This window comes from Pelodiscus sinensis, chromosome 1, assembly GCF_052426305.1.
Source record: "Pelodiscus sinensis isolate ZL-2025 chromosome 1, ASM5242630v1, whole genome shotgun sequence".
NCBI lineage: Eukaryota > Metazoa > Chordata > Testudines > Trionychidae > Pelodiscus > Pelodiscus sinensis.
This window is the reverse complement of record NC_143052.1, coordinates 346,163,198-346,176,180: the sequence shown is the minus strand read 5'-3', so window position 1 is coordinate 346,176,180 and position 12,983 is coordinate 346,163,198. Positions and strand designations below refer to the sequence as shown.

Here is a 12,983-nt window from a genome sequence, read left to right as displayed (position 1 = left end):
CCGGATTCAATTCTTCTCCCTCGCTGCTGTTTGCACAAATAAATATTAATAAATCTAAAGTCTATAAACATGTTAAAGATCCAGTGTTCTAGATGTAAATGCTATGTATTATTTATGGGCCAGATTTGGAGACCATCCTGACCCAGTGTTTACTAAGCATTTACTCAAGCAAGCACTCATTGGCTTCAGTGAATTACCTCTCTATCTGGCTCATAATTGATATGAAAGCACTTGTCAAATAGGCTTACAGGCTTTTGCACTGGGCTCCCATAATGACAGGGCTGAGAGATGACCGTTTCCCAGCCTGAACTCATGGATGCCAGTTGTAATTAGAAATGTTTCTTTTGGAAAGGAAATATATATTTCACAGTGTATTTCCCAATGGAAAGTACTCTGCTGCCTGTTAGCTTTCACACTGCTGGGTTTACCAGAATGGGAATAGATTTCTTTTAAAACTGACGGCTTAGAAAAGCCTACTTGGAGCTGAGTCAGGCGTGGGGGAGATTCATGTGGTGGGCAGGTTTATGTAGCAGTTCACAAGAGGATGTGAGGACATGTTTTCGGTCGTTTGCTAATCAGCCAAACAGTTAAGTGCATGTGGAAAGCGCTGTCCTGCTTTGCCAAGTTGGGCCTTAAATTGCATACTTCAGCTGGAGCAGAAGGAAATATCCAGATGGACTGTTCCATAGTTTTAAAAGCTACAAAATGAAAATGACAAATTGTGTTGTAGCCTGCATGCATTCAACTCTATTGACTTCAATGAGGTTACGTGGGTGTATGGGAGAGCAGAATTTGTCCCAAAACATGTGATCTTATACAATTGAAGTCAATGGGATTTTGGTCATTGACTTCAGTGAGAGCAGCATTGGACTCCTCCTCCAAAACTGGATCCTGCATAGTGCTGAGCTCTCTCCGCTCCTCCATAAGTCCCTGGGAGCTGTAGGTGCTGTTATGCTTCCAGGATCAGACCCAATGGGAGAAGATTACTGTCGACAAGCATCTGTGGAGTGAATTTTAAGAGTGGGAAGAAGTGTGGCTAAAGCAGTTCAATGAGTAATAACTTGCAATAACAGGAAGAAGTGGTAGTTGGTGAAGAATGCAGCCAAGGCACTGGAGGCATTTTGAAATAATGGGATTTGTTACCCTAGAGATGTTACCAACTCTGGACTGACTCCCACCAGAGTACTACAGGGAGCAGTCTTGGTGCACAAATGTTCTGGATGACACTGGGATGCATCCTTTCAGATAGTACTTCTATTGTAAGCATGGAATTACATGTCTGACTCCAGGAAGCAGGAAAAACTTAGAAAACAACAAGTAGTCTGGTAGCACTTTAAAGACTAATAAAACATGTAGATGGGATCATGAGCTTTCATAGGCACAGCCTCCAGGAGGCAGGGTTTAGCTCCTATTAGGTCATTTCCAACTCTAAACATCTAGGGTACGTCTAGACTACAGGCTTCTGTCGACAGAAGTTTTGTCGACAGATACTGTCGACAAAATTTCTGTCGACAAAGCGCGTCCAGACTACATTGAGTTCTGTCGACAAAGCAAGCTGCTTTTGTCGACATGGTAGTCTGGACGCAAAGGACAGTTTCCATTCAATAACACCTTCTGTCGACAGAAACTCTGTCGACAGAAGGTGTTATTCTTCGTAAAATGAGGTTTACATACGTCGCCAAAACTGCTGAGTTCTGTCGACGTTATGTCGACAGAACTCAGCGGTAGTGTGGACGCAGGTATAGTTTTGTTGACAAAAGTCCACTTTTGTCGACAAAACTCTGTAGTCTAGACACACCCCTATAGAGATCAGGAAATAGGAAGGGGTACACAGCATCCCCAGCCCACCACCTTAACTCTGGCCTCCTTGAGAGTCACCCTAACCTGCGCCTGACAGATACCATAGCACTCTAACCTTCCAGATAATACTGTGCATAGTAGAAACAGAGAACAAGTGCTGTAGGAGAAACTACTACACCTTGTCTTCATTAAGGCAAACATTAGTCAAACTTCGGGTATGTCTCATTCATCATTCTTTGGCAATCCCTCAATACGAGGATGATCGCTACAACAGATTTACATATGAGGTGACTCAGGAGTCCAATCATGGAACCACAAGCCGGCCTGACGTAGGTACAGACATTTTGTGGCAGGCCAGCTGCCTGCTGGGAGAAAGTTGTTTATTTTTTCCTTCCTTCTCTCTCTCTTTTCAGCTGTGAGGGCAAAGCGCTTCTCCTTAAAATGGGCCACTGCCTGATAGAGGACATGGCACCATTGGGGTCAGTTAGTGGCTTGCTCTTTCCAGATTGTGATGTCCACATCAGTTTTCTTCAGAGATGCTTTCAGTGGGTCTTAGTAGCATTTCCACTGACCACTATGGAATCTCTGACCATGGGTGAGCTCAGAGCAGAGGTGAGATTCTGGTATCTGCATTCAATGTTCAGCCGCCCTGCAGAGTTGGTGCATGAGGATCATTGCTTCAGTGCCAGAGACATTAGCTTCATTGAGGATGCTGCTGTTAATGCTGCAAATTTGCCACTTGACATTAAGGATCTTTTGGAGCCATTGTTAGTGGTACCTTTCCACACTCCTGAGGCACTATCAATAGATCACCCAGGGTATGTCTAGACTACATGGCTCCATCGACAGAGCCATGTAGTCTAGATATACCCCCAGGTTTCACATCTATAAAGGAGTATGGCAGGAAATGTCTTGTAGACCTGGATCTTGGTGGCCTGCCATAGGCCACAGTCTATGAAAACATGTTAGAGCCATCCTAAAGGAAGCACTGGCACACCGGATCATGTGTTAGGCCTCACTGTCAGTGTTGTCATTTTGAGAAAGTTGGCTACTGAGGTAGCAAAAGTGCTCAACTATCTCCAAAGTCTGACCCTCAATGGCGATTTGTGGTGAGTCATGTGCCAGGCCTGAAGCAGGTTGATAGAACACTTTGGTCTTCCCAATATTGAGGGAGAGGTTACATCTGCACTGCCATTTAAAACCCATGGTGGGCCAACACAGCTTACTTGGGCTCACGGCGCTTGGGCTAAGGGGCTGTTTAATGGGATGCTTTATATGGGAGGGTCCCAGAGCTAATTCTGCTTTCCTGTATAACATAGGCCACAAGACTTTTCCTGAATGTATTCTTATTTGAACTAGAGCAGAGCTTTTAGGGGGGAAATCCCTACAATGAGTTAGGGGTGTAAATAAAAGCTTGCAAATGATGGGTCACAACCCAGAAAGTGGCATAGTCATCATCTCTGCTTATTGAGGAGCAGCCCATACTGACGCATGCTTAAAATTGATTCCTAGTGGCCATTACCAGCTTTAGGAGGTAGAGTTAAGATTATAGAGTGGGATCAGGTAGAAGGTCCGCTACAGCTAACATTTTGCATTTTGTGATGTCATGGGCTACGTCTACACTGGCCCCATGAAACGGAATAGTCATGCAAAGCAGGTAAGTCAGAATAGGGAAATCTGCGGGGGATTTAAATATCAAAATATTTAAATATCAAATATTCCTTTCAAGTAGGAATAAGAGATCCTCAGGTAAAGGGCTTTATACCGGAGGATCGCGCCAGTCTAGACGCTCTTTTCCGGCTTTTCCCCAAGCCGGAAAAAAAGCGGCGGACATGTTTATTTAAAACCGCGGGGGATATTTAAATCCCCCGCGGATTTCCCTATTCTGACTTACCTGCTTTGCATGACTATTCCGTTTTATGGGGCCAGTGTAGACGTAGCCATGGTGAGTTAGCTTTTCTAGGAAACAGATTTAGCTCCCAGACACCAACTGATGCAGGATGTTAGATCAAAGATTGCCTTTGTTTTGCAAAAGGTGCTAAGCATTTTCCTATCATTCAGAAGCTGCTCAGACTTCCAGAATTCACAGCTGTTTTCCAGTTGTTGTTAGCCCACACATTAATATCAGGCCTGTACACAGGAATTTCGGTGTGTGTGTGTGCTTTTTTATAAACATGGACCTCAAGGGTGGAAATGCAACTTCCATGGCCCCCCAAGAATCAGGGGAATCAACCCTAGCCTTCCCCCACTAGCCAGAGCACGGGGGAGGGAGAAGCCGCTCCTGCCTTCCCCCAGCTGGCCAGAGCATGCTTAATTGAGGGACCACCAGGGGTGCTTTCGCGCACTTTGCACCCTCCCTGCAAATGGGCTTGAATATGATCATGTTGAAATCAATAGAAGGAATTAGAGTTCACATCTTGGGAAGCCATTTATTATTTGTCTGGAAGAGATCTTTAACTCTGTGTTTTATTTAGTTGACACAAAGATAAACCAAAAGTAGCAAGGAATTTTACTGTTTATACTGGCTGGTAGAGGCATGGGTGGGATATGGGGTTCTTGCTCAGTCTGAAAAACAACTTCCAGAACTCAGTAGGAATTAAATAAGAACCTCAGATTGCAAGGGAAGGCCCCTAGATGGTAAGGGAAGATATCACCAATTCCCACCGTGATCTCACTAACAGCAGTATAAGTTCACAGTAAGTTCACTGAAGCCAGCGAAATGCTGCATTTGCAGTGGTTCAGTTGAGATCATGAACTGGCCCTTGACCATTCCTTTGAGTCATTAGGCACCAGGTAAATCTAATGTGCTAGATAAGTAATAAATCATCCATACACCATATAGCTAATGGTGAGGGTTCTGGGAGTCCAGACTGCTAGGTGATTTTCTCTTATGGTCTCACTGTGAGACCATGGGCAAGCCATGGATAAGACTGTGATTGGCACCTGCGTGGGTTCCCTTTCCTGTACTCAGCACAGTCCTTGTGTAATCCACACACTTGCTAGGTAGGATTCACTGTCCCATCTAGTGGCACTTAGTGCACTTACAGAGAGAAAGAATGAGTTTACTCCACAGCCTTAGCTGAGAGCCAGCTGGTTTTTAGTTCAAGAAGTAGAGACTCATGCACTAAACTCCAGAGTCCCAGGTTTGGTTCCTCCTGTCAACATTACATTTGCATTCCATATGGGCACAAACCATTCAAAAAGGGGGGGAGATCAGATTTTTGCCTCCCCACTCCATGAAACAGGCCATGCACACCCTGGGAGCATGAAAGCTGCACCATCCTAGTAGTTCCATGTCCAAACGTACACACCCAACTCTAAAGCAGGAAGCTCAGGAAGGAAGCTTCACCTCAATGCAGTGCTGCACAGAAATGGCACAGCCTTGCCTTTAACCTCCCTGGGCCAGAGTCTAGAGCCACTCAGAAAGGATAATGATACTTCACCACCTTTTGTAATGCACTTGGTTATCTTTGTGCAAAAAAAACTACAAAAATGCAAAGTATTTTTATTTTAATTTACATCCAGGATGGTCACATAACGAAAGACCTTATTGCAATCCACACATGTAAGAAGACACAGTAGGCATGCTTTAAGAACCTTAACTCTGACTGTCCTGACTCATGTACTTAAAAATCTGATGGGGCATTAACTCAGGTCTTTTCGACTGGGTGTTTAGAACTGTAGTAAATTCAGAGTCTTAATCCATGTGTGTTTCAGTAGCTGATAAATATGAGAAAGTCTTGCCCATCAAGTCTGTTCAATAGACATAGAGATGCCCCTTGCTTCCCCTCACTTCCAATTTCTGCCAGAGCTGTTAAAGATTTATTGGCATGGTATCTGGCTCAATATTTTTGTGTTTTTGCGCAGGCTGACCTTATTGTTGTGTCACTTATTTTGAGTCTTGTATAATTAGAAAAATCGTAGCTGTCCCTGGAAAATCAGAAGAGGAACTACAGGAGCTTAGAATTAATTTCCTGTATCTGTTTCACACACCTCCCTGCTAGTTGTCTCATAATATTACTGTTCCTATCACTGTATTATATCATAACAAGTATTATAATGCTAGTGGGATGCATGCTAACCTGCCAAGAGCTGGAAATTCAGGCAGCTGCCTTTTTTCAGGCATCTCTTCATATTCATATGTTTTTGGTTATTAAGTCTCCTTTTCATGTCAGTTTTTCCTAAGGTTTTATTGAGGAATCTCCGGCATCCAGTCTATCTGCTAGTGGTTTTGGCCCAAGTCAATCTATCTGCCATGGTTGCCGGTTTAGCAACGTTTATGGGCAAATTCCTAGAGAGGCAGTTCTCCCTCACAGCATCATTTGCCAACATGATCATAGGTAAGTATTGCCTGCTACTACCGGAGAAATTCCAGCTCTTACTGCAAATGCTAGGGAGCATTGAAATCCTTGTTTCCTGGTAGGCTAATCCCAAACTCGGTTGAATTTTACACGGGAGACAGCAAAACTCAAACAAAACACCATTCAAATGACAGCAACCAAATACGTGGAGACAGATCTGCCCAGAAGCAAAATAGGTAGCGCTGGAGATGAGTGGGACTCATTTGCAAAGTCAGTCAGGAACAGGTCTGCAAAAGGGTATAAAGGGTTCACTGACTGAACAACATACAGTTTTGCAGAGGGAGTTTTTCCTAGTGGTTATTTTGCAGGACTTGGACTCTTGAACTCATAGACTAGAATACTAGAACTGGAAGGGACCTAGAGAGATCATCAAGTCCAGTATGACCTCTGCTCCTTTTGCTTCCATTGAGCTAGTTATGTGGTTCTGGGCAAGTCACATAAGCCGTTTGTGCCTCAATGTCCCCTTTGGTAAATCGATATATGATGCCCCTAGCTATTTAAGAGCTATAACTCTGTTTCTGTGTACTGCACCTTTATCTCTCTGTGGACTCAGACCAACACAGTCTCCAGTACACCTTCAGATGCTGAGAGGAGGGAGTCCTCTTAAAGTAAAATGGAAATGAAATCATTACGACTAAAAGATATTTTATTATTTTCTAGCAGAAATACTCAGCGTCGCCCAGGGAAAATATAGTAAAAGGTTTGATGAATGAACTACGTCAATGACATTAACATAGCATATTTTATTGGAAATACTTTTCTCTCATATATTACTTTAAGAAATTAACATAGCTAGTGATGAGCTTACAAAACGACAAATCCCATAGGGTCTCTTTTGTCAATCCTCACAAATCAGGAAGGCCCATCTTCCCTTAAAGACTCTATGCAAACCAATGCCTGCAGCCCCCTTGCCAGAAGCCCTGAGAAATGGAGGGGATGTCTCCTGGGCTCTGCAGCAGCAGCAAATCACTGCTCCCCAAATAGCCACTTCCCCAGTGCCTTCAGTGCACACTCCATGGGGCAACCTGAATGGATTTCCTAGCGGCAGCTGAACCGGTTGCATTGATCAGAAAAAGCGAAAGACCTTCAGACCAGGTGCAATTAGTGATATCTAGATGATCAGAACATGCAGCACCTGAATATACCTGTTCTAATGAGAATAGGCTGTTCTGAGTGTACCTTGTCCTCCTCAAGCTCCACGGTGCTCAAAACCTTGTCCTACTACCCACCTCCTCTTTGTACTGTGAACTGAATCCTGCAAAGCCCATAAGGCCGTGGCACTTGCTGATAATGCACACAGCCCTGCCAGGAGAACGCAGCCCAAAGGAGGGTGAGTGGTGGGATGGCTCGTTTGGGTGTGGGAGGAGAGAAGCAACTTAATTTCCAGAAGGGGTTCAGTTGGAGCCAGGCTGCATGAAGCTGTTGAGAGACTGTGATAGCTGGAGGCCTCTCCTAGCCAGAATTAACCAGGCTAGACCCCAGCCAGCATCAGCCACATTTGGGTCTGTCTGGAGACCTGCTGGTGCCCTAGTATAGGGGAGGTTGCTGATTCTCTGCCCCACTGCAGCCTCTCCCCCATGGGCTTTCCCTTGATGGTGCTGCAGGTGCCCACATTCTTTGTCCTCTAGGATCTCGTAGTTGCAGTTTATGTGACACGCTTAACAGAAGAGTCCAGCAAATGCCTATGATCAGGCGCTACTAAAAGCTAATTATCAATGGGCCCAATTGGGGCTCTGGGGGAACCTCAGGAATGGATTTTGAGATCTAACCAATCTAGTTATTGAAGTTAGGAAATCAGTAGTATCCGTGCAAAATGTGGTGTTTCTAGCTCTTACCGTTTCGGAGATCTTTCCGGACAAACACACAAACAAACTTTCAGAAATATTTATAAAAAGATTTGTATCCTCATAGCACCCCATTGTCCTAGGTTGTGACCAAACACTGAATGAAAAGACGGTCCCATCCATTTGCTCTTCATAGGTGGAGAAACAAAAGGAAGATAATAAAGGCACCATTCAGGGCACCATTATATTCCCCCATCATAACCTAGCAAGAGCATCTACCTATGAACTTAAGACATTATATTAGGAATTATATCACAGGGCATGTTTCAGGACAGACGTCAGGGAAGAGTGTTAAATATACCAAGAGCCTACACCTCTGGGAAGGGTTGTGACTGAGAAGTAACTTAAATATTTTAAGCACTCTGAGATGCTCCCCAGATGATTCATGGATTTTAAGGTCCAAAAGAACTATTTTGATCTTTTAGGCTGTCCTCCTGCATAACACAGGCCTTAGGTTTCAAAGGGGTAGCTGTGTTAGTCTGTAACTTAAAAAACAATGAATAGCCCTGCCGCACCTTAGACACTGACAAAAATATATATGGTATCATGTCGTGGGCACAACCAACTTCTTCTTCAGGCCTTAAGGGTTCTCTATGTGAACACTGGTGTGTCTAGACTACAGTGTTTTGTCAACAAAAGCCCACTTTTGTCGACAAAGCTATACCTGCGTCTACACTACTGCCGAGTTCTGTCGACATAACATCGACAGAACTCGTCAGTTTTGTCGATGGCGATAAACCTCATTCTACGAGGAATAATGCCTTTTGTCAACAGAGTTCTGTTGGCAGAATGTGTTATTGCATCTACACTGTCCTTTGCGTCTACACTCTCATGTCGACAAAGCGGCTTGCTTTGTCGACAGAACTGGATGCAATCTAGACGCTCTGTGGACAAAGCCTCTGTCAACAAAAGCCTGTAGTCTAGACGTACCCTTGGTGCCCAACAAGCTGGAGTGTAAATCCACAGGGCTATAGATGTCAGGCACTCACTAGCCAGGGGACCCTGCCTCTGTGTTCTAAAAATTCAGCAGTAAACTTCAATCTACTGCATTTTCAAACAGAACATTCAGCAGAAGGTACAAGATCCATACGGCCAGTGAGTGTGCACACTCATTGTGTCACACTGGGAGATGTCAACTACCCAGACATCTATTGGGCATATTAATATGGAAGGGCCTGGATTATGCAACAACTTCTTGGAATGTGTTAGAGCTCTTTTACTTCAGAAAGTGGAGAAAGCTACTAGGGGAGAGGCTATTCTGGACTTGATTTTGATGAATGAGAAGGTATTGGTTGAGAATTTGAAAACAAAAGGCAGCTTGGGAGAAAGTGATCAAGTAACCTCTTAATTGTTGTTAAACTAAATATAAGAAAGAAATTCAGTCTCTCATTGTAGGGTTGGTTTTCCAGATCGAAAATCATTCTTACATTTTTTCTCACTCCTTTCCATTTTATCAACACACTTTTTATTTTAAAATTCAGATAAAAAAGACAGTTTCTGCCCCAAAAGTGCTTACAATCTAAGCATAAGACAAGAGACAGCTGATGGATGAAGACAGACTGATAGGGAAGTACAAAGAAATAACAACACAATATGGGGTTAACATGGCAGGCAGCACATCAGGAGCATAACCATAGTCAAGTTTTTGTAGGCAGCATGGGAAAGGAAAGCTTTACAGAGGGAGCTGAAGGAGAATAAAGAAGTTGCTTTGAGAATGCCACCCAAACATGTGGGGCAGGAGAAAGCATGAAGGAACTCATTTGAAAAATTAATTAACAAGTAGGCAGTGGAATCTGGCCTCATGGGGCTGATTGGATGGAGACGGCGACTTTCCCATACAGAATGAGAGATGACAGGGAGGGTGAAGATAGGCTGTGAAGGGCCTTGAGTGTTAAGATAAGTACTTATGTTTGATACACTAGAGAAGGAAGAGCCAGGTGGAGGGATGCAAAGAGAGAAGCAATATGGTCAAAGCAACAGACTAGGAAAATGATCTTTGCATCACTTTTCCGAATGGATACAAGCAGGGGAACCCAGCATTTGTCAAGATTAGAGAAAAAGCAGTTGCAGTAATTAAGACGTGAGATGAAGAGAGTTTTAGATGAGCAGATGGCTAGGAGAGGCAATATCTTAGAGCTATTATGCAGAAAGAGTCAGCAAGACTTAGACTTAGCCTGAATGTGAGGCCCTAGAGAAAGATACAAGTTGAAGATGACAGCTAGGTCATGGGTCTTAGTGACAGGTAAAATAGTAGTGTTGTGCACAGGAACTGAGCAAGGAAATCGGGCATGGGCTCAAGGGGGAAAGATTAAGATCATGAAGAGCTGGAGCCAAAGGTAAACACCAAATGGCTTAGTAAAACTGGCATGTCATTTTCCTTATTTATCGCTCCACCAATCTTTTATGTCATCTGCAAACTCTCCCAGCCATGATTTTATATTCTCTTCCAGGGCATGGCTAAATATAGCAAATAGCATAGGACCAAGAACACAGTCGGCTGGTAGAAATCTCCCCACTGGAAGATGATTTTCCATTCCCTCCAATGTCTAGTTTTGGCTCTGCCATGGGTCTGCTGGGAGAGGCTGAGCAAGTGACTTAATTTCTGAGCCCCCACTCTGTAAAATGGAGATGTGATGCTTATGTCCTTCATCAAGACCTTTGAGCTTTACCGATGAAAGATGAGAGAAGTATTAATCCCAGTTATTTTTGGAGATCCGTCAGTTAGCATTTAATCCATTTACTGTGTTCTGCTCTGACTGGAAGGTGTCAAAGTATTACCACTGACATTTGGATCTTAACTCTTTCTTGTTTCTGTCCCCAAGGTTCCGTGAACATCCCTGGGGCAATGGTCGGAATAGTGGTGGGTGGAGCCATCATGAAGAAGTTCCAGATGACTCTGAAACAGTGTGGCGGCATGTGTGTCCTCGGCATGCTCCTCTGTGTGATCTTTGCCCTTCCCCTCCTCTTTCTGGGCTGCCCTACGCAGAAAGTTGCTGGCCTTAACTACAGAAGAAGGTACCACTTGTAAATTTAGACCATAAGTTTGGCCCCTTTTCATTGAGTGATTTATGAAGTGTCCTCTTCCAGGTGCACTCCACAAAGCTTAGTCAGAAATTAACCCCTCCTTCAAATGGGTGTGATCATGTCTGGGAGATTGGAAAAGGGAAAAGTTATTCCCTTCCGTGAAGTGGTTGGTGGTCACTGAATAATGCTGAAAGTGACACTGACTATGTTTGTGAATAAAGACGGTGAATGATTCATTCATATGATTCATTCGTTTTCAGATGACTGGAAGTTTATCCATGAAAAGGTCACACAAATTTAATGAATTTTATCACAAATAATCCAGAATCAAAAATTTATACTGGAAAATGCTTAACTCATCATTCACTGGTCGAGAATGTATCAAGATGTTAAGAAAGAATATTTTTAAAATAATGACCACCTCTCTATATGTTGAAATGCAAACAGAACCTTACCCACTATAAATAAAAAGGGGGAAAATGTTGACCACGCAGGGTATGTCTACACAGCAGCATTATTTTAGAATAACTGATATTATTTTGAAATAACAAAGAGCGTGTCTACACTGCAAGCCATTATTTCGATATAATGTTGAGCTGGAGGACTTCTTACTCCAACTCCTGTAACCCTCATTTCACAAGGAGCAAGGGAAATTGGAGTAAGAGTGTTCTTTCTTTGACTTCCTGCTGTGTAGACAGCGCCAAAAGCCGAATTAAGCTATTTCGACTTCAGCTGCGCAATTGACATAGCTAGTTGCATAGCTTAATTCTATTTTTGCCCTGCTGTGTAGACGTACCCCAAGTGGGTGCACTGTAGTTTAGAGCAGGAATATGCTCATGTAACCCACACACCTTCTGGGTGTGCTGCACTGTCCCATCTAGTGGCACTGACACCACTTACAGAGAGAACAAGTGAGTCTGTTCAACAGCCTTAGCTCAGAGCCAGCTCACTTTTAACTCATGTGGTAGAGGTGCCTCCAGTTGGCCTATTGGCATTACAGTCAGCTACCCCAGACTAACACGGCTACATTTCTATCACTAGTCACATGTAATGACACTAAAGAAGCAAATATTAATTGTGAATTTGGAATCTTTTACATATTCCTAATGTGATATCATTAGTTCTCCTGAACCACTAAATTCCACTTGCATGGGGCAGTAGTAACTGGGACATGATTCGAGTGGCTGCATCTTTGACTGTTTATTGCCAGACTTTCAACTTTTGAGGGTTTTTTTCAGAGATACAAGAATTAATCTATGGAAATGATATTTTCTGAGGCTTTGGCACAGTCCACAGGTACAGACTTCCAGTGTTAAACAAGCAAGTTCTTGTTCACTAATATCTATCCACACATAGTACAGTACATAAACCCACAACGTATATATTAATATAGTCATATCTTTCCTTCTACTGTAGCTCTGATGCTGGACAACACACTTTTGAATGTAACAACAAATGCAACTGCCTTGAGAAGGCCTATAACCCTATTTGTGGGGTTGATGGCATTGAATACATCTCTCCATGTTTTGCTGGTTGTGAAGTTGTAATCTCCGATGTGGGTGAAAATAAAGTTCTGGTGAGTAAAGTTCTTTTATTCTTTGCTCAACACTAATGCACCGAGTTCATAATGCTAATGAGTAAGTCTAGACTGCAAGCCTCTTTTGAAAAAGGCTTTTTCAAAAGATACTTCAAAAAAGCCTCTTTCGAAAAAGAGCGTCTAGACAACAACCAGTACTTTCAAAAAAGCAAGCCGCTTTTTCAAAAGAGAGCACCCAAGCAGTCTGGATGCTCTCTTTCAAAAAAGCACAGTTTGCATTACATATCACATTTCTTCGAAAGAGCACTTTTGAAAAAACGAGGTTTTCCATGGTCAAAAAAACTGCCGTGTTCTTTTGATTTATTTTCAAAAGAACATGGCAGCAGTCTATACTCAGGGGAATTTTTTTCAAAAAAA

The 12,983-nt window shown here is 43.1% G+C and overlaps 1 protein-coding gene across 5 annotated transcripts in view; it reads left to right on the top strand.

Moving 5' to 3' along the window:
* SLCO2B1 (solute carrier organic anion transporter family member 2B1) overlaps positions 1–12,983 on the top strand; it is a 171,784-nt gene that overhangs the window by 123,026 nt on the left and 35,775 nt on the right. For all 5 annotated transcript variants that reach the window (XM_025186940.3, XM_075919608.2, XM_006127506.5 and 2 more), the window contains 3 exons: positions 5,976–6,140; positions 10,828–11,020; positions 12,446–12,605. In XM_025186940.3, coding sequence (XP_025042725.2) covers positions 5,976–6,140; positions 10,828–11,020; positions 12,446–12,605 — 518 coding nt within the window. The remainder of the gene's footprint in view (positions 1–5,975; positions 6,141–10,827; positions 11,021–12,445; positions 12,606–12,983) is intronic.